Here is a 20,606-nt window from a genome sequence, read left to right on the forward strand (position 1 = left end):
GTAGAAAACACCTTGAGCTTGGTTCAATCAACAGCCTGAGCGTTGATACGGTTTGTTGAAACGTTGGCTATACTTGCTTGGATTCTCCCATCTATTTTCTTTCAGTAGGTTTAAATAGGTATTCTTTTGGGAAACCCTCATTTCAAGTAGTGCCTCCTGCCCTCCCACATCTGATACCAAACAGAGCCAGAATGTAGACTGATGTGCAGTTGAAAATACACAGTTTACTCTTCAAAACCTTTTGATTATGCCGTGTTATTGCTTAGGGTTGAAGGTGGGAGTTAGGTAAACCAAACATTGTTCTTTTACCCTAAACCAATATATTTAATTAAAAATTAGTGCACAGAGGGGGGGACCTCTGGGCACTGTTTTCCTTCTTGGACTCAACTTCATCCATTTTTCAGTCGTTCGCGTTTCCCAATTTTAAGGAAACGGACGATGACATACATACAATCCTCCCAAACATTATGAGAAAGGCACTTTCAGGTTTTCGCACACTGCAAATGTAAGATGACACTGATATTACATTTTAATTACAACCCCCGTGAGCAAGTCTTGATTGGTTGTATTAGCAAAACAAAAAGTATGAGACCACATACAGCGCAGCTCCCGGTTACTCCTAACCCACAAGTCCGCATCCTGCAGAGTCACTGTGTCTCCCATCAAGGGCGCGTGGGCGGCGCCCGAGGGTCAGAGCTCTGATTTGGGGGGCGCCGCTGCATACTTGGGGGCCAGTTCTGTGATCAGATCCACGTAGTCGGTTTTTTCCGCACAGGCTCTGCACTCCTCGCCCCAGCTGCGCAGTATCTGTTTCAGCTCCGCTACTCTCATCTTTGATAGGTCCACTGATGCCAGGTCCAACTGCTTTTCTAAACGACAGAAAGGGATGGGGGGGGGGGGGAAGCACAGTTTTTAAAAAACCAAAACAACTGTGAAACACCTAGAAAGGCCAGTGGTGTTACTTATCTTAGTGCCGACTACCCTTTGTTCCAAAGTGGGAAACACTTCCAATGTCTATGGAAACCAAGATCTACCTAAGGAAAATGTGTTATCTACAAAGCTAGTGGCATCATTTGCGTTCTATTAAACTTGCTCTCCAGGAAATTATAACTTGCTCCAAGACAGGGGCGTGGGTAGCTTTGCAGTATTTGCGACCACTCCATGGCTTCTCAAGATCGTAATTACTAAAACCACTGTGCTGCCTCCTAATCGTTCTTCCGCAGGAAAAAAGAAGGGGATTGATAAACTGCAATGCCTTGGGGTGGCCTTGAGTGTGGCCGATCGAAAGCCCTCCGTCGTAATTAACTAGAAAGTGACGGTTCACTTTCTGTACGAAGATATGTCTGCATTAAAACAGAGGGGCACACCTATTACAAAGCACTGTCAAGAGATTTTAAATACGAATGCAAAGAAACCAAAACGCGTGAATAAAATTAAGAACATTCTCATCGATCCTTAATTGTTTCAGTTCTCTGCTTGAACTCACTTGGTCCTCTGCCCCTACTGGGATTACAAAATCATCACAGCATTCCTTTCCGGTCCTTTGGGGATATACCCACTTCTCTCATGCTAGTGCCTTAGTGCCGGCCAATCTGGTTCCTTACCTTCTTGCTATCGACTCTTGTTAACAACTAACTCCTGGAGAAAGACTACTGTTTTCATTTACAGACTATCTGCAGAAAATGTCAAGAACTCAACTACTTCTCTATTGCCAAACTCAAAAAGAAAAAGAAAAAAAAAATAAGCTCATCTATGACATACTCATAATTTCCCCATCAGAAAGAGGAAATTCTTTCCTTCCAGCGGCAAATCCCCTTCCCCCTGCCCCATGACAGGCATGTGCTTGAACATGGATACAATATTTAAGCTTGCTTATTAAACAATTGGTAGCAGCACAGGAGTTTTACAGCTTGACTTCTCTTGAGGAGCCCTTTCCTTTTTCCCTGCATAATAAACACGGCATTTAAAAGCCTTTTAACAACCTAACATAGTGGTCAAGTGATTTATCAAAAATTTCCACTAAGTGTGCTCAAGTGTAGAAGTGGCACTTTATACTTAGGAATTAATTTAACCAAGGAGGTGAAAGATCTATACACTGAAAACTACAGTACTTTGATGAAATAAATTAAAGAGGACACAAATGGAAAGACATCCCATGTTCATGGATCAGAAGATTAATATTGTTACAATGCCCATCCTACCCCAAGCCATCTACAGATTTAATGCAATCCCTGTCAAAATTCCACTGGCATTTTTCACAAAAAAAAAAAAGAAAGAAAGAAAGAAAAAAAAAAGAAAGAAAAAAAAAAACAACTCAATTTGTACGGAGACACTAAAGACCTAGATTAGCCAAAGCAATCCTCAGAAAGAACAAAGCTGGAAGCATCACACTTCCTGATTCCAAACCATACTACAAAGCTATAATAAAGCAGGGTGGTACCGGCATAAAAGCAGACACATATACATACCAGTGGAGTAGTATTGATGAGAGAGCATAAGGCAAGCTGAGGGCTGGGCACTACCTAACAATACCCCCTCCCCCCAGGTGGGATATGCGTGATATTCCTCAGGCACTCCTGGCTGCCCAAGAACAAAGGCAAAAAAAAAAAAAAAAAAAAAAAAAGCCAGTGGTAGAGCCAGTGATAGAGTTCACAGTCATGCGACACAGGAGTCTCCATCAGTTTATAGATGTTTTAGAAAATTACAAGAAAAAGGTAATCTTATCAATAGCTTAGCCTCCAGAAACCCATAGACTGACTCAGTTTCCTGGAGCATTAACATCACCCTCCCCTCCGCAGTGATATGGGGAACAAAGAAGAAGAAGAAAATATAAATGACATTAAATGTCTTTATAACCTGCAGCCCATTGACAAATACTTGAAGCAAATACAGAGTAGAACATTTCTCCAGGAACTCCCTGGTGTCTTAATGTTAATGCCTTACTAGAGGGAAAATAACCTTAGCTTGACAATAGCAAAGCCTCAGGTATCTTAGGAGTCCTCTTTAGCATATCAACGTCTTTCTGGAGGCCTCCCTTTTGACTTTACCTCCCCCATCTTCATAGTATATAACCAGTCACTCTTCACAACCCCAATGCAGCTCTATCTGCCCACAGGTCCTGTCCCCATGCTTTAATAAAATCACCTTTTTGCACCAAAGATGTCTCAAGAATTCCTTCTGGGCCATTGGCTCCTGATCCGCACCATCACTCCAAAATCCCATCAGTATCAAAAGCCCAGAAATAAGCCCTTGCATATATGGTCAACTAAGATTTGACAAAGGAGCCAAGAATATGCAATGGGGAAAGAATAGTCTCTTCGATAAATGGTGTTTGGAAAACTGGATAACCACATGAAGAAAAATGAAACTGGACCCTTGGCTTTCACCACTCATGAATATTAACTTGAAATGGATTGAAGAATTAAACATCAGATCTGAAACTATAAAAATCCTGGAAGAAAACCTAGGGAAAGTCTCCTTGATATTGGTCTTGGCAGCGATTTTTTGGATATGACACCAAAGCACAACAACAAAATCAAAAATCAGTAAGTGGGACCATATCAAACTAAAAAGTTTCTGCACAGCCAAGAAGCCATCAACAAAATAAATAACAAGTTATGTAATGAGAGAAAATATTTGAAAATCATATATGTGATAAGGGGTGACTATCCAAAATATATAAAGAACTCATACAACTCTACAGCAAAAAAAATTTAAACAATCTGATCAAAAAATTGGCAGAGGAACTGAATAGACATGGACAGTTTTCCCAAAGAAGACATACAAATGGCCAACAGGTACATGATAAGGTGCTCAACGTCACTAATCATAAGGAACATGCAGAACAACACTACAATGAGATTTCACCTCACACCTGTTAAAATGGCTGTCATCAAAAACCTAAGAGACAGCAAGTATTGGAAATGATTTGGAAAAAATCACCGTTGGTGGTAGTGTAAGTTAGTACAGTCACTATGGAAAATGGTACGGTGGTTCCTTTAAAAATTAAAAGAACTACCAAGTGATTCAGCAATCCCACTTCTAGGTATATATCAAAAGAAAATGAAAACAGGATGTGAAAGAGAGATCTGCACTCTCATGTTCGTTGCAGCATTTTTCAGAGTAGCGAAGATATGGAAACAACCTAAGTGTCAATAGATGAATGGATAAAGAAGATGTGCTCTGTGTCTGTTTGATACAAACGTATATACATACAATGAAGTGTTATTCAGCCATGAGAAAAGAAATGCTGCTCCTTGCAACAATATGAATGGACTTTGAGCACATTATGCTAGGTGAAATAAGACAGAGAAAGACAAATACTCTATGGTATCACTTATACACAGAATGTCAAAAAGCCAGACTAACAGAAACAGAGAGTAGAATGGTGGTTACCAGGGGCTGGGGGGTGGAGAAATTGGCCGAAGAGGTTGGCCAAAGGGTACAAACTCTGGGGATCTAAAATGTACATCGTGGTAATTATGTTAATAACGTTGTATTATACACGTGAAAGTTACTGAGAGAGTGCATCTTAAATGTTCTCATTACAAAAAAGGTATGGTTATCGTAAGGCATGATGGAGGTGTTAGCTAACACAGTGGTGATACTGCAATATATAAGTGTTTCAAATCGACATGGTACATGCCTTAAACTTACACAATGTTTATGTCAATTAAGTCTCAATAAATGAGGAAAAAATAAAAATAAAATAATAAAAGCTGACATTTTCAAACTTTTTTTTATTTGGAGGGTCAGCTACACTCTGTGCTCCCGAGAACGCTTATATTTTTATAGTGATTCCCATTCTTAAAAAAAAAAAAAAAAAACAAGAAAGAGAGAGAGAGATAGCAAAAACCTTCTTTCGGGTCAAAAACCAAATGACACCTTTCTAATTGAAAACATGATCCACTCTACACTTACCTTGTTTGTTAATTTCATGGCTGACTTAACAAAATACCTTTAAACATAGAAGCTTTGATAGCTCAAATTATTAATATACCACAATTCAAAGACCCTGTTCAATCTCAACTTTCCTGCCAACAATAAGCTGGGAAAGAGAATTTAGAACTAGTAGTCCCGTCAAAATAAATGATTGAAAAAATAAATAAATAAATGATTGAGGGGGAGAAAAAACTTTCTTGCTAGTGTCAGTAGTATCTTTGAGTTTTTCTAGAGAACTTGGCTTCTGGCATTAATTTTAAAACAGGAAAAACTCTGTAACCCTAAAACAGTAAGGAAAATGTTGATACCAAAATTAAAGCTAGTTTATGGCTCCCCAAGGGCCTCTAGTGGCCATCACTGCCAAAACATTAGTATGTGTTTCTTCTCAATAATATCTGACTGATTTCTCTATTATTCAAGGAGCCAAGTAGGATCCCTTGAATATAGCAGACATTGCTCAAAATACATCTGGCAAACGAAAGAATCAGCATAGTCTGTCCCTTCTGTGAATATTGGTTATATGGACTCAGTGATTCCTGCCTCTACTTCATTACTTGGAAGCCAATAAAAATGGATGCCTTCCCCATAATCACTACCTTGGAGATGAGAGCCTGTCCTTGGCAAAAAAATTGAGAAATAGGTTGCCTTTGGTATCTTCCGACCTTAAACCTAGTTAAAGCCAGCTATGTTGCTCTGGTGCATAGGCATATTACACAGCTATCTTGGAAAATAAGACCAAGGTAATTCAGAGTTGGATGCTAGTTACTTAGGTAGTTTACAATACTACAGTGGATATGCAACATAAAAAAAAAAATGACTTAAGCAAAAGAAATGAGTCTCGCCTGGTAGAATCTCAGGTGTTAAGGATAGACTAAGGGAGGGATGGCTTTTATCACACCTATTCAGTGTACCCAAAAGGCTGGCCCAGATACAAATCCTCAGTACTGTGTAAGAATAGATCTATATCTGTGGAATTCATAAGGCCAAGGATACTGTTTTAAATAGGACATCTTCTTCTGTTCTTCACTGTTTATTTTAGGCACCCTCGATAAGGTTACTTCATCAAGCAAAACCTGACTTGATGTGAATAACCTACTTCCTAAAATGTAAACCCGGCAGAATGACAGACGAATCTAGGGGAACAAGTCATAGTCGTATTTAAAACCGCAAAGTCCTGACATCACCTTGGAATCGATGCAGCGTTTTGCCTTAAGAGCTTACCATGAGTAGCTGCTCCCTTTACATTTTGAATTTTTCCTTGACAGACATAGTCGGCCTTGCCTTGGTGAGGTAAGAGATTAAACGTTGCTATCTGGGTTGGCGGTTCTACCTAGTGCTGATTGCGCTTTACTCCTTTCTGTTCCCCCAAAGGAGCTCGGATGTCGCTAGGCACCATTCAGCAGCCCGGCGACCTACTGGCCGGCGGAGAATGCCTTCTCTTCCCACATTCACGTTTTAGAAACAGGGCCCTCGGTGTAGAGAATTGGCAATGCTCTGGACATAGTGGAGAAATACATTTGACTCCATTATACCATATTTCAGCTCACAGATCTGGCTGTCCATCTTCTTAAGCTTCTCACAAATCTTTGTTGCAGGCATATGCACGCTCATTGGGCGAGCGACCTCACTTAGGATCTTTGTGGCTGCATCTTTCGTCGCTCCCAGATAATAGCACTGACGGAGAACAAAGATAATTTAGTGTCGCTGGGTGACGGAAAAAAGTTAATATAGTTCAGAGAAGTGAGAGAGAGGTTAACCTAGTTTTCATGGCCCAGCTATTAAATTTTAACCCCTGCTGACTAAGACACCAGAAAACAAATGATTCCATCCCCGTGATCATGTTAATTAGAAGTGCCCTGCGATTCACACGATGCTCAAAGACTAATAAGGGCTGACACTTGCTAAGTGTTTTCTCTGTGTCAGGTGCTGCTGCTCTCACTGCTCCCGGGGCTTTAAAGGTCTTAACTTAGTGAATTCTCACAACAATCCTGTGAAGTAAGTACTATAATTATCTCCATTTTACACCCAAGCCAACTGAAGGTCACCCAGCTGGCAAGCAGAAGAGACAGAACGGAAAAATCTACCACTGTGGCTCTAGAGTCCATACCCTTCCCCATCATGCTATGCTGCCTTCCCAGCTGCCCAACTTAACCACTTTCATTTAAAAATATGAAACTTAATGGCACAAATAAATGCTGAGAGGTTTACAATGTGTCAGTGGTGAACAGTCAACAATGCAGATTTAACTGACAAATTGAACACGAAAATTCTAGGCGAAATGAATTGGCCTACAATTATCTGTAGTGAAGTGAAACACTATGTTGAAATAAGTCATCTTTGTATACTCAGAAAACACCATTATAAAATAATATGAAGAATTAGTTATGAATGATGTTATAAAAATGTTTTGATAGGTTTCACTAATAGTCTTTTTTTTCAATTTTTTTAAATGTTTTTATTTATTTTTGAAGGAGAGAGAGAGAGAGAGAGACAGAGCATGAGCAGGGGAGGAACAGAGAGGGAGGGAGACACAGAAACCGAAGCAGGCTCCAGGCTCCAAGCTGTCAGCACAGAGCCTGACATGGGGCTCGAACCCACAAACTGTGAGACCATGACCTGAGCCGAAGTCGGACGCCCAACCGACCGAGCCACCCAGGCACCCCTGTAATAGTCTTGATAAGAAAGAGAAAGTCTACCCACTCAACCCAGGACAGAAATTTGTCATTAGGAATTTGTGTGAATTGACTTAAAACATGGAACTGGTTGCCTATGGTTTATTCAGAAAGCAAAATGAAACCAGATACGTTCTAAATGAAAATACATGAGTACACTTCACTGGAAGATCAATTTCTGCTTGCTATCTATAGTGAACATCCTTGAGGCAAGCATCTAAGCAGGAGACATTAAGACTAAGATGAGAATCGAAGCCATTAACACTTTTCTTCAAGCATAAGGGAAAAATGAAAGGTGAAAATGTACCATACCAGGCGGTTTTCTTTTCCTTTGACATCCAAGCAAAAGCTGACCAATTCCTTTTCTATGGTGTCCAGGGAAAAGCTGACTCCTCTGGCTATCAGGGAGTTATAGAATCGGTTCAGGAATTCTTTACATACTAGAAGAATCAAAGAAATTATGTATTTATGTTTAATATAACTATTACCACACCTATGTGGGTGTCCCACTCATCAAATAAAAAAGTTAAATATGATTCAACACATTATGACAATGGATTCAAATTGTAAGTAAGAATGGTTTGGGGCCAGGGGCACCTTGGTGGCTCAGTCAGTTAAGTGTCTGGATTTTGCCTCAGGTCATGATCTCATAGTTCATGGAATCAAGCACCACTCTCAGCACAGAGCCTGCTTGGGATTCTCTCTCTTCCTCTCTCTGCCCCTCCCCTGTTTGTGTGCTCTCTCTCTTTCTCTCAAAATAAATAAATAACCATTAAAAAAAAAAAAAAAAGAATGGTTTGGGGCCTATAGCTATTAACTTAGTATTGGGCCTTGAATAATACTTATTGAATCAATCAATAAATGAATCAATCTTTGGAATCAAGTTGAACCTAAAATGAGAATTTTCCCTCAAAATTTAACCCTTAAAGAAAATATAGCTTTATGTAGGATATGATGCTTGGGACAGCTTTGTTTAAAGCACAGAGGAAAACCTGAATACATATCTTATATGAAACCCCTTGGTCGTCTGCATATGTCTGTATGTTCTATCATCATGGACCTACATGAGACTCCAAACTGAACAATCATATTCAATCTCAGCATCCAGAGCCAGCGAAGGGGTGGAGGGAGCTGAGAAGTGGCACAGGCAACAACAACAACCGTACTTAAGGTTGTACTTAACAGGTGTTAGCACTGTTCGAATGTATATTATTAACCCATTCAAGTCTCACAACAAAGTGTGGATATAATTGCATTACTATCCTTATTTTACAGATGAGATAGCTGAGTCAAAGAGTGGTCACTTAACTTGCCTAATAAGTGCTAGAGAGGGAATGAAATCCCTGCTCATCTAACCTGGGCCCTACACACTTAGCCAGTAGGTACCTCTGCCCTAGGAGGAAGCTGCTTTCCATGTGGCTTTCTCAGATGGGGCAAGTGTCTGGTCCAAGTAGGAAAGAAGAAAATGGAGGCCAGAAGCTTACGCTGGAAAACAGTGGCACTAGATTTATTTATTTATTTTTTATTTTTTTTTTATTTTTGGGACAGAGAGAGACAGAGCATGAATGGGGGAGGGGCAGAGAGAGAGGGAGACACAGAATCGGAAACAGGCTCCAGGCTCCGAGCCATCAACCCAGAGCCCGACGCGGGGCTCGAACTCACGGACCGCGAGATCGTGACCTGGCTGAAGTCGGACGCTCAACCGACTGCGCCACCCAGGCGCCCCAACACTAGATTTAGAAAGAATTCTAGAGAGGGGCGCCTGGGTGGCTCAGCCGGTTGAGCGTCCAACTTCAACTCAGGTCATGGTTTTGCAGTTTGTGAGTTCAAGCTCCGAGTCGGGCTCTGTGCTAACAAACAGCTCAGAGCCTGGAGCCTGCTTCAGATTCTGTATCTCTCTCTCTCTCTCCCCCTCCCCTGTTCATTCTCTACCTCTCTTTGTCTCAAAAATAAATAAACGTTAAAAAAGAAAACTTAAAAAAAAAGAGAATTCTAGAGAAACATACTAAGGAAGAGTGGAGAGTGCTAAGGCCCTGGGTGCTCTCTATCCCTCTCTTGATTCATGGTATTAACAAAAACCAGGTAATGTGCTCTGTCCCCCATCCCTAATAATCAAGTGTCTGATTATCTAGCGGTCTGGTAAATGAGGCAAGATCTACCGATCACCCTAATATACAAACTAGACACCTAGTGTAGTTTAAACTATTGCATTTGATTAAGTTAATTTTTTTAATAAATATTTATTGAGCATCCTATGTACAAAGCACTTTAAGAGCCCCGCTAAAAGATAAAATGCAGGAAGAAGGAGGCAAAATCCAGAAAGGAGAAACACATCACAAGAAGTAATGTGAGAAAAGAGAATGGCAAGTGGGAGAAAAATCTAAATCAAGATTAACTATGTAAACAATAATAATGAGCATGTAGGGGTATAAACATAGGGTAAAATCCAAATGCAGGACAATCCCAACACATAAGATGGAAAATAAAGGAGAATTCATGTGAAACTTCCTAAGATCCTTTACCACCCAGAAAGAGGGTAGAGAAACATTCTGGTTAAGTCATAATAATTTTTAGCCAACTAATCATGTTAACAATGTAAGGGTAATAACTAAAAGTATAAGTAATATAAAGATTACTTTCAGATCAGTATTGGTGCAGGGCATGGGGAAGGATTGTTAAAACATTTATCAGTCCACTAGAAGGCAGGAAAGAGAAAGAAAAGAAAGAAAGAAAGAAAGAAAGAAAGAAAGAAAGAAAGAGAAAGAAAGAAGAAAGGAAGAAAGAAAGAAGAAAGGAAGAAAGAAAGAAAGAAAGAAAGAAGCACAATAAGTTTTTAAATACAAAATTAAGTAGGAGAAAAACATCCAAATATATCACTGATTACAATAAGTATGAATGTATTAAACTCTCCTTTTTAGAACAGGATTTTTCGGAGTAAAACTATTAAAAATTCAATTATATGCTGAATATAAGAGTCACGTAAAAAGTATGAGGCTACAGCAAAGAGTTTGAAAAAACAAAAAACAACAAAATTGAAGAAACTTTAAAAGTAAAAAGATATGCCTGAAAAAGGCTAACCGAAATCTACTTTAGCTCTGTAAAGCACTTTTTGAGAATAACAACAGTCACTACTAATCAGAAAATGAAGCACTTACCAGAAATACCAAAAAAAAAATAAAAAAGTTCTGAACTAATGAACAGCCAATAACATAGCCTAATAATATAAAAAATCTTTATAGAATTATAAGAAGAAATTGACAAATTCACAATAAAAATAGATGGTTGAACACTCTCTCAGCAATTATTTGATCAAATCGACCAAAAGTTAATAAGACATTAAACATTTGAGCACTATTCACAAATTTGACCTTATAACATATAGAACTCTTCTCCCCCAAATTAGAGAAATTCTTATTAAGAAAATATGCAATATTCACATTAATTTGCCAGGTAGTAAGCCAAAAAGCAGGTCTCAACAAGTACCAAAAACTCTGTACCAAGCAGGCCACTTTCCCTGAATATAATTAGAAATCAGTAACAAAAATAACATGATACAACTCAGTGTCCATCCTCTTGTATGCCTGGAAATTTTTTAAATACACACTTCTAACTAACCCATGGGTCAAAGAAAAAGTAGTGATAGGAATGTCCAATTTTTAGTACTTAATTCCAATAAAAATGCTGTATATAAAACTTAAGGACTATAGTTAAGTCAGTACTTCTAAGGAAATTCATAACATAAAGTATGTATCTTTCAGTAAAAAAAATGGAAAATTAATGATTAAGCATTCAACTTAAGTTTTTAAAAGAAAACCAAACCAATAGACTACCTGATGTAGTTAACATGTTCAGAGATGATTTTCAGTTCTATCAGGAAAAAAAAAATGTGAAGATAAATTAATGATTGAAATAAAAATTATTCAAAGAAAAATTGAGGCTAGTTTCAATTCAAGGGGAGAAAGATGTTCATGAAAGATGAAATCTTGGTGCACTAGATAACTCACCTGTGAATGATATTTACGTGGGCACAACAATATAAACCCTGAGATTTATTTTTATCCAAAATGGTGATATAAATGTATGTAAAATGGGGGCGCTTGGGTGGTTCAGTCGGTTAAGTGTCCAACTCTTAATTTCAGCTCAGGTCATGATCTCATGGTTTGTGGGAATTGAGCCCTGAATCAAGCTCCTCACTGACAGCACAGAGCCTCCTTGGGATTCTCTCTCTCTCTCCCTCTGGCTTCTCCCACCCACCGTTTCTCTCTCTCTCTCTCAAAATAAATAAACATTTAAAAAATGTATATAAGATGGGGGAATGGGTATGCAGGAGACAGACGTGGGTGGGTATAATAGATCTAAAACTTCATTTTCCATAGGTAACTAAAACTGCAAACCTGAAAAAGAACACTTTGAGCAGTTTAGTTAGATTAATAAAGATATGTGTCAGGGACATCTGGGTGGCTCAATCTGTTAAGCATCCGACTCTTGATCTCAGCTCAGGTCATGATCTCACAGTTTGTGAGTTCGAGCCCCATGTCAGGACAGAGCCTACTTGGGATTCTCTTTCTCCCTCTCTTCTGCCCCTCCCCCCCCAACTAAATAAATAAACTTTAAAAAATAAAAATAATAAAATTAGAATAGTAATGCAATTTATTATATGATCATCTCAATAGATGTGTATGTGTTTGATTAAATCCAGTTTTGGCTCATGATTTAAAGTATGACACATACAGACACATAGCAAACTCAGACTAGAAAAAAACTACATTAAGTTGACAAAGTATGTCCACAAAAACTCTACAGCAAGTGTCCTACTTAGCAATAAAATGATCCTTTATCAACACTTGTATTCAATATAGAACTGGATGTCTTAGCTCACAGAACAAATGTTTATTTAGAAAGGAAAAAAATTTTATCATTTGCAAATTATATGATTGTCTCTGTAGAAAAACATTCTTAATAAGGAGAACATTATGCAAAATTGCTGAATTTCAGAGTGATAAGAAGACATGATGAGGAAACTGCAAATTTAAAATAAGGTATAATTTACAATCATGATAAAAATTCTAGTGTAACCAGGAATAAATTTAATGAAATGTATCAAAGCTTTAGAGGAAAAATTACAAAACTTGATCAAAACTTTAAAGTAGACCTCAGAAATGAGAAGATAAAGCCTTGTTGTTCATGGATGGAAAGATTCAATATTATGGAGGATAATCATTTTTTTAATGTTTATTTATTTGGAGAGAGAGAGAGAGAGCACATGCACACCAGCAGGGAAGGGGCAGAGAGAGAGGGAGAGAGAGAATCCCAAGCTCCATGCTCAGCAAGGAGCCCAATGCAGGGCTCAATCTCACAGCCACAAGATCATGACCTGAGCCGAAATCAGGAATCAGATGCTCCACCAACTGAGCCACCCAGGCGCCCTTAGAGGGTAATTATTTTTAAATAAATCTGTACATTTCACGTTATTCCAATCAAAACCCCAATAGGACTTTTATAGATTTGACAACCTGGTCCAAAAATACATACGAAGAAACAAGAGCAAATCAAAGCCAAGAAGTGTTTGAAGAAGAAAAAAAGGGGGAAGTTGGTGGAGTAGACGTTATCAGATATCAAGATTCATTTCTAGAGCTACAGCACTGAAAACACTGTGGGAATGGCCCAGAAACAGACCAAGAGAATTAGTATAGAAACAGATGCACAAATAGAGTCTAGAAACAAATAGACACCTTTAGAGGAGGTTGGTATAGGATGGAAGTGATGCTAAAAATCAATGGATGGAAAAAATGGACTGGTCAATAAATGATATTAAGACAACTTACTGCGGAAAAAGATAAGACTTAGATCTCTACCTAAAACGACACACGAACCTGAACCCCAGGTGAATGAATAGAGATTTATATGGGAAGAGCAACACTACAAAACCTCTAGAAGAAAAACCAGGGAAGCATCTTCATGACATTAGCATGGAGAAAGATTTCTTAAAGGTCCCAAAACACAGATCATACATTTGGTGACAGCAAAATTGAACACTTTTGTAATGCCAAAAAAATCATAAACAAAAGATAAGACAGGCCACCAGCTGGAGGAAGATATTTACAACTTCTATAACTGACTAAAGATTAATATCTAGAAGACATGAAAAATCCCTATGGTCATATTCTTAGGTCCAGTCATTACCAATGAGTATAACCTCTATAATCTCAGCTGAAACGTCCCGTTGTCTGACCATCACCTCCTATCCTCCCAGCTCATGTCCTCTAACACCCAACACCCACCCACACATACAATCCATTGATTTTTCCACCTTGTCACCACGCTTCCTTACCCAGCTTAGGTTCTATGGTCAACAGTGTAATTGCTCCTTTGCACACAAATTCAACTCCCTTGCATCTCTCTCCCTTGCTGTATGCACCCAGCAAAACCCCAACCCTGGTTCAAACCATCTCTCCACCCAGTTTGTACCTATGCTGGCTGCACGTGGCTGGAGGAAATAACACAGTGGTGTCCACTGGTCTTGCTTTAAATTCATGACCACTAACTTCCAGTGAGCCATCAGAGCTACTCAACAACCCTACTCCATTGACCATTCTCACACTACATCCCACACCCCAAGGGATGATTGCAAAGCTTCTCTCTCCTCAAACCTTGTCTGATACCTCCACTCCCACCTCATGATCCTACATCCTATTTCTCTGAGAGAACAAAAGCAACAGAAGGGAACTCTCCTGCTTCTGCCACCACACCTACCACACCTGTCCTTGCATGTTCTATCTTAATTCTGTGAATGAGCTTTGCCAAACCTGCTACTTGCCGAGGAGATCCTATCAACTCCCTGCTCCTGCGTTCTGGCCTCTCCCTCCGGTCTCCTTTCCCATTGGCCCACGACATGCTGTTACTTCTCACATCTTAGAAACAACAAGAAACTCTCCCAACACCACATCCCCCGTCACCACAAAATACCACCCGATTCCCCCACTTGTCTTTAACAAAAACGCTTAAAGAATGTTTGTGGTTTCCAAGTCTCTCCTCTCTTCCTCTCCCTGACACTCCCCACACCTAGTTTAAAGTCAATGAGTTATAAAAGGTTTGTTGTGAACAACAGAGTCCTTGACCTCCCCTTCACACTTGATTATTTCTTTGCTGCTTATTTTGTCCTGCATGACACTTAGAGTCACTTGAAATGTATTTGTGGAGATTATTTGAGACCGAAAATGAAGATGCCTTACGTCCATAAAGGGATTGTGTTCATATTTATCAGGCTTAGGAGCCACTAGCTGGGGAATACTTTAAACTAAATGGATAGCTTGATAATTTTTTGGACCCTGATGTGAATTTTTTTAATGTTTACTTATTTTTGAAACAGAAAGAGAGCGCAAGCAGGGGAGGGGCAGAGAGAGACAGAAACACAGAATCCGAAGCAGGCTCCAGGCTCCAAGCTATCAGCACAGAGGCTGACATGGGGCTCGAAACCCCAAACCACGAGATCATGAGTTAAGCCGAAGTCGGACGCTTAACAGACTGAACCATCCATGTGAATTTTAGCTGTAAACCCAACGGAGAACATCTTGTGATTATAATCTCTCAGAAATATATTTATTCCTTTCTTCTCTTCTGGTCAGTGTCAAGGAAATTTTCCTTACAGTCTCTGTGGGCAGGGATGGGTTAGATTTATTGTTTGTCTGAGGGAGTAACGCTTTGGAAACCCCAGATTAACAGAGAAGAACATCCCAGTAGACTCCCCCTTTAAAACAAGTCTTGGGCTTTGACTTCTGTCCTCCTCATACCAAAGATTAGCTTTACTTTGGCCAGTGTCATCCAGGCAAAATGACCATAAACTCCGTTTACCATTCGGGATTGCTTCTTCCCCTTTAATTTTGCCCTAGCAAGTCTTTTTATCTTGTCAGCTCTTTGTTCCTTTATGATATTTTTATATTTTCTCCTGCATTGTTAGAATTTCTTGGCCAGAGGATTGCTATAATCTGACCCACTGAATTCCCAACATTCTAACCAGATTCTTTAAAAATATAAGTCAAATTATGCTACTGCATCCACTCAAAACCTTCCTATGGTTTTCCATATCACTCAGAGTCTAATCCAGTCTTTAGATTGTCCCGCAGGCCCTGATGACCCGACTTTCTACTGCTTCTCACCCCTCAGCTTCTGTCACCTCTCCCACTGACGCCATATTGCTCTGTCCTCAGTGAAGCACTCAATTGGATGTGAGGCATGTATTTTTTGGGTGAATAAAAGAGCTCCTGCATATCTGTAAGAAAAACACAGTCCAGTAGGGAAAAGTTAAGTTGGAAATACATATAACTTATCACCCAGCAATTCTTGTTCTTTGACCTAGAGAAATCATCACATATGTGCTCAGGGAGACATGTATAAGAATATTCAGAGCACCGTTGCTTAAAATTATGTAAAAGTGGGAAGAACCTAACAGAACCTCAGAGAGAGAATAGTTACACAAACTGTATTTCACTCAAAAAGTGGAATTCTAGAGACAAGTTAAAAAGAATGAACCACATCTATAGTTATTAATGTACATAACTGCCCCAAAATAATGTTGAGTGAAAAAAGTTGCACATAAGTATGTACAATGTACAATTATATACATGTAAGATCACAAAAAATTACATAGATTATTTGTGGATACATACATTTATAGTAAAAGCTCTTTAAAAATGGGAAAGAAAGTCACGTTAAGTTCAGAACAGACATTTCTCCTGGAAAGGATGGAAAGAAAACGGTAGCTAAAGCCATTGTATTTTATTTTTTTAAAGACAGAGAATGGTAGCAAATGTAGCGAATTATGAACATTTAATCAATCTAGATCCTAAGTATATGTTATATAAATGTTTTCTGTATGTTTGAAATATTTCTGAATTTATGTTAAAAACTCACCACAATATCTTTGACTCTCACAAAAATCCCCAACATGCTCAACAATATCTGGTAATATTGGGACACCCGTGTGGCTCAGTCGATTAAGCGTCCCACTTCGGCTCAGGTCGTGATCTCACAGTTCATGAGTTCGAACCCTGCATCAGGCTCTGTGCTGACAGCTCAGAGCCTGGAGCCTGCTTCAAATTCTGTGTTTCCCTCTCTGGCTGCTTCTCCCCCGTTCATGCTCTGTCTCTCTCTCAAAAATAAATAAACATTAAAAAAAATTTTAATTATTAAAAACATTTGGTAGTATTAATGAAATTGAATTTAGAATTTTAAAGTGTCATCACAGATCAATTAAGCAATTATCAGTCAGGGCCCAAAAGGAAAAAACAGTATTTTAAAAATAGCATAATGCCACCTGCAGGAAAAGAGCTACATTTTTTTCAGAAAGATAATGATAAATGTTTAGAGTCAGTTTAGTGGAATAATTAAACTACCAGTGGGCTAGAAACATTATTTTCAACAGTTCCATCCACACCTTCTAAAACTGAAGTCAATCCCACATTATTTGCTTGATTTGGGAGGGGAAAAAATTAAAAAGACACCAGATTAGTCTTGGTGCAAGGCTAAGGGAGAATTACTATCTACAAACATAACACATGTTATGAGGAGTTAAGAGTTTTAAGAATAGCCAGAACTTCCTAAATAATTTGTATACAACTTCATTGTTCCAATTTTATTTGTAAAATTTCCTTAAATAATTTAGTTCCCAACACCACACCAGAAAGGAGTATAGGTAGTAATTCAGTGCATGGGGCTCGGAAGCCAGACCCGCTGGGTCCAAATCCTGGCTTTACTAATTACTAGCTGTGTGACTTTGGGTCTTTCACTGTTGAATCATCTGACAATCTCATTGCCATTCCTATGAAGGTCATCAGTCTTTTTTCTCTGGCTGTGTTTGAGATTTTCTCTTTTTTTCCTTCTTTCTCTCCCAATGATTCATTTGGAGACAATTTCTTCAATCTTCTTACTAATTCTTTTATCAGCTATATTTCATCTGCTGTTAATCCCTTCAATTTCTATTTGTAGATGTTTAATCTGGTATTTTTCCAAATATGGGTGGACATTTTAAATAGTCTTTTACCCTTTATTCATATGTTCAGTCCCTTCCTTTCTTTCTTTAAACATCATAAATGTATTTTCTATTCTGTGCCTGATAATTCCAGTACCTGAAGCCTTTCCACTAATCTCTGCGTTGTGTCTCCCACTAGTCTCCACTTTTCTGAATGTGAGCTTTATTTTTTAGACTTTGACTCTCAGAATTATTTGCAGACTGGGCTAAAGGTGGATTCCTACAGGTAAGAGCAACATCTGCTGATGCCTGCTTAACATCCCTTTAAAGTAAAATTTCAGTTTGAGATGCTTCAGACTACTCAGGTTGTGTGCATTTGGGCCTCCATGCATTTGCAGGCTATGTTGTGATTATGAGTTATCTGGACACATTTTTGTTTTCCCTTTTGGTACAAAGTTCAAGAACCACAAGTCCTTTTAGTCTCTAATGATGGGGGTAGAGTTGTGGTTATTTCCAGGTCACCTTTTAAAATGAAGGTCTAACTCTTTGGGGTTCCAAATGAATTGGGGGAGAACCTACTATTACATTCCTACCTTGGGAAGGTCCTGGGCTTTGTCTTCATTCTCTTTATTTTACCAAAGCCATGAAAACCTAAATTAAGATTGTCTGGGTAACAAATGCCCTCATGGCAAAAGCCATCTTTCTGCTCCTTTTCCTTCTTTTAGTTTCCACTTCCACCTTGGCTTTGGCCTCTGGGTATGCCTTACTAAGGTACACTTAAAAAATATTTTTACATTTTTATTTTATCCAGTGTTTTCAGCTAGAGAAACAGTCATGTTCTCTTTTAGAGCTTGAAGTCCTACTTGTTCTTAATGCTGTTAATAGGAACAGAACATTAAATAGAACAGCCTCTCATGTTTTTAACAAATATTCATTGAGCAATTATTAAGTACCAGACGGTGGTCTAGGCTGTTGAAAAACAAAGTCCTTACCCTCAAGGATTACATTCTGGGGGAATAAATAAAAGTATCTTGTGGCTGCGAAGAAAAAGAAACATGGTAATGAGGATAGAGGGTGACAAAGTCATACTATTATCCTAAATGGATGGCCAAAGAAAACCTCTTAGATAAACTATTTGAGCAGAGACCTTAGTTAAGGGAGAGAAAAAATTAGTGGACTGCCTGGGGTAGAACTCTCCAGGCAGGGCAGTGCAAAGGCTTTACTGCAGGAGTGACCTGGGTGGGGTCCAAGAACAGTCAGGGCACCAGACTGGTGGAAGCAGACTGAGCAAGAGGGGCAAAGACAGTAGAAAATGAGGTCTAGTCAGACACGCAATAATCACAATATGCTTTAATAAATCCAGGAAAGATGGCATAAGCTTCACATTTAATAAGTCCAGATGCTCTGGCTTATCTGAAATGTTTTCAGGTAGACACTCCAGAAATTAAATCGGTAAGTAATCAAATCAGTTGTTAATGTCTCACAAATTCTGCTTTAAATGTACAGGACACAGTTATAAGAGATCTTTAAGCAAAATTATAACCTAGCTGAACAATTATCTATATCTATACAAAGTTTTAAAATAACATCGTGTAGATATTTTAAATTTCTGAAGAGAAGTTTAATTATTGCAGGGCCGACATAAAACTGGACTCCAACCCTTAAGACTTCATTAAGTTACTATACAAACTACAGTCATCCAGTATTCAGTGTATATTGTGACCCTATAATTTCCTGGTAAGTAGGGATAGAGTCCCAAGGTCATAAACGAGTGAGGAGAATATACACTTATATAAATTATTTCAGTGAATGAAAAATGGAAGTGTTACAGTAGACCAGAAGCAAGGGGCTAGCATAGCTAGCATAGCTATTATCTTCTTTGATCTTGTTAACCACCCTCTGAAGTAGGTATTAGCGCTCTGATTTTGCAAGGGAGAGGCATGGGGGGCGGGGGGGTGGGGGGTGCACAACCTAGATTCACGTGTCCAGACTGCAAGTGCACAGCTGAGGTTCTGCCAACAGAAAAGGAATCATTGCTGGGTATTCCTCTTCAGGAGTTAATGTACTCCTTTGTAAAGCAACTTTTCTCTGTAAAGCCCTAAACAAACGTTAGTTAAGTTCTCTGGTTTAAGCCACCTCAACTCAATTACAGACAATTTAGCGTTTTATTTTTCTTTTGGGAATCAGACATTTAAATTTGAAAGACATCTGTGCAGGGAGAGGCCAGTCGCGCCCGTCAGCTGCAGCAGAACCAATGCAGCGTCAGGGTCTTCGGAAGCTAGGGGGTCTGCACAAGATCTAATCCAAATCCAAACCCTCCACCTTTGACCGCAGTTCAATAACCTCAAAACCAGAACGCGGCCTCAAGGTATCACTGGGCCAGGATCGAAGTTTTGCCTAGGCTTGGGAGAAGGCGATGGGAAACCAGGAACTGGGCCTACATTTCCGGAGTTAAATGTTATTTATAGCCCAGGCCGGGAGAAGCCAAAGCCGACAACAGCTGCGCTGCAGCGCGGTGCCACCGCCATGCAAGCAGGTCTCACACCGCTCACCTTCACAGTCGGCCCCGGCCTCCTGGCCCAGCACCGGCCCCAGGTTAGAGACCCAAAGCCCGGCATAAAAGGCCACCATCGCGGCTGGGCCCGCGCACCGCATGCTGAGCCAGCCGCTCCAAACGCCTCGCCACCTGCGTCCACCAACAGCCACGCTGCTGTCGGCCCGGGCTGTTACAGGACGCAGAAGAGCCCGGCTAGTGGTTGGGAAAAAAATCTGCCCGGAGTTGCTAGGACAAGTGACGCAACTCCATCGGCAGTTTCCATTGGCTTCCAGGAAAGGGCCTAGAAAGAGTCCGCGCCCCTTCCAGTCCCTCCCTCACTGGAGCATGCGCACTATCGCCCACGCTGTGCTTTTCCGGTAGGGCGGGGGATTGGGGGACGCACTGAAGCTATTCGCAGACAGTCCGAGAGGAAAGGCGAAACCTTCACGCTGATTGGCGGCGACGCGGGAGGCCGGGGCGGATGGACGGG

General features: G+C 39.7%; 1 protein-coding gene across 3 annotated transcripts; it reads right to left on the minus strand.

Annotated features, from left to right (window-relative positions):
• Positions 1–204: 204 nt before the first annotated feature.
• On the minus strand, positions 205–20,578 carry CDNF (cerebral dopamine neurotrophic factor). 3 transcript variants are annotated; one of them, XM_042991115.1, is made up of 6 exons: positions 20,133–20,204; positions 15,770–15,882; positions 11,444–11,480; positions 7,926–8,053; positions 6,474–6,615; positions 205–869 (listed from the first exon to the last, which is right to left on the minus strand). In XM_042991115.1, the coding sequence occupies exons 3-6, from the start codon at positions 11,457–11,459 to the stop codon at positions 691–693; spliced, it is 465 nt and encodes a 154-aa protein (XP_042847049.1). In that variant the 5' UTR covers positions 11,460–11,480; positions 15,770–15,882; positions 20,133–20,204; the 3' UTR covers positions 205–690. The 3 variants fall into 3 exon arrangements, with proteins under 3 accessions (XP_042847049.1, XP_042847048.1, XP_007081308.1); XM_042991114.1 differs by lacking the exon at positions 20,133–20,204 and adding an exon at positions 16,524–16,638; XM_007081246.3 differs by lacking the exons at positions 11,444–11,480; positions 15,770–15,882 and having other exon boundaries at positions 20,133–20,578.
• Between the last annotated feature and the right edge of the window lie 28 nt (positions 20,579–20,606).

The sequence above is a fragment of the Panthera tigris genome, chromosome B4, assembly GCF_018350195.1.
Source record: "Panthera tigris isolate Pti1 chromosome B4, P.tigris_Pti1_mat1.1, whole genome shotgun sequence".
Classification (NCBI taxonomy): domain Eukaryota; kingdom Metazoa; phylum Chordata; class Mammalia; order Carnivora; family Felidae; genus Panthera; species Panthera tigris.

Excerpts from the sequence above, each read along its gene's own strand:
- CDNF (XM_007081246.3), bottom strand. The coding sequence starts at position 20,235 with ATGCGGTGCGCGGGCCCAGCCGCGATGGTGGCCTTTTATGCCGGGCTT. Across the intron at positions 8,054-20,132 it reads GGCCGGGGCCGACTGTGAAG|TATGTAAAGAATTCCTGAAC; the intron begins GTGAGCGGTGTG and ends TGATTCTTCTAG. Across the intron at positions 6,616-7,925 it reads AAGGAAAAGAAAACCGCCTG|TGCTATTATCTGGGAGCGAC; the intron begins GTATGGTACATT and ends GTTCTCCGTCAG.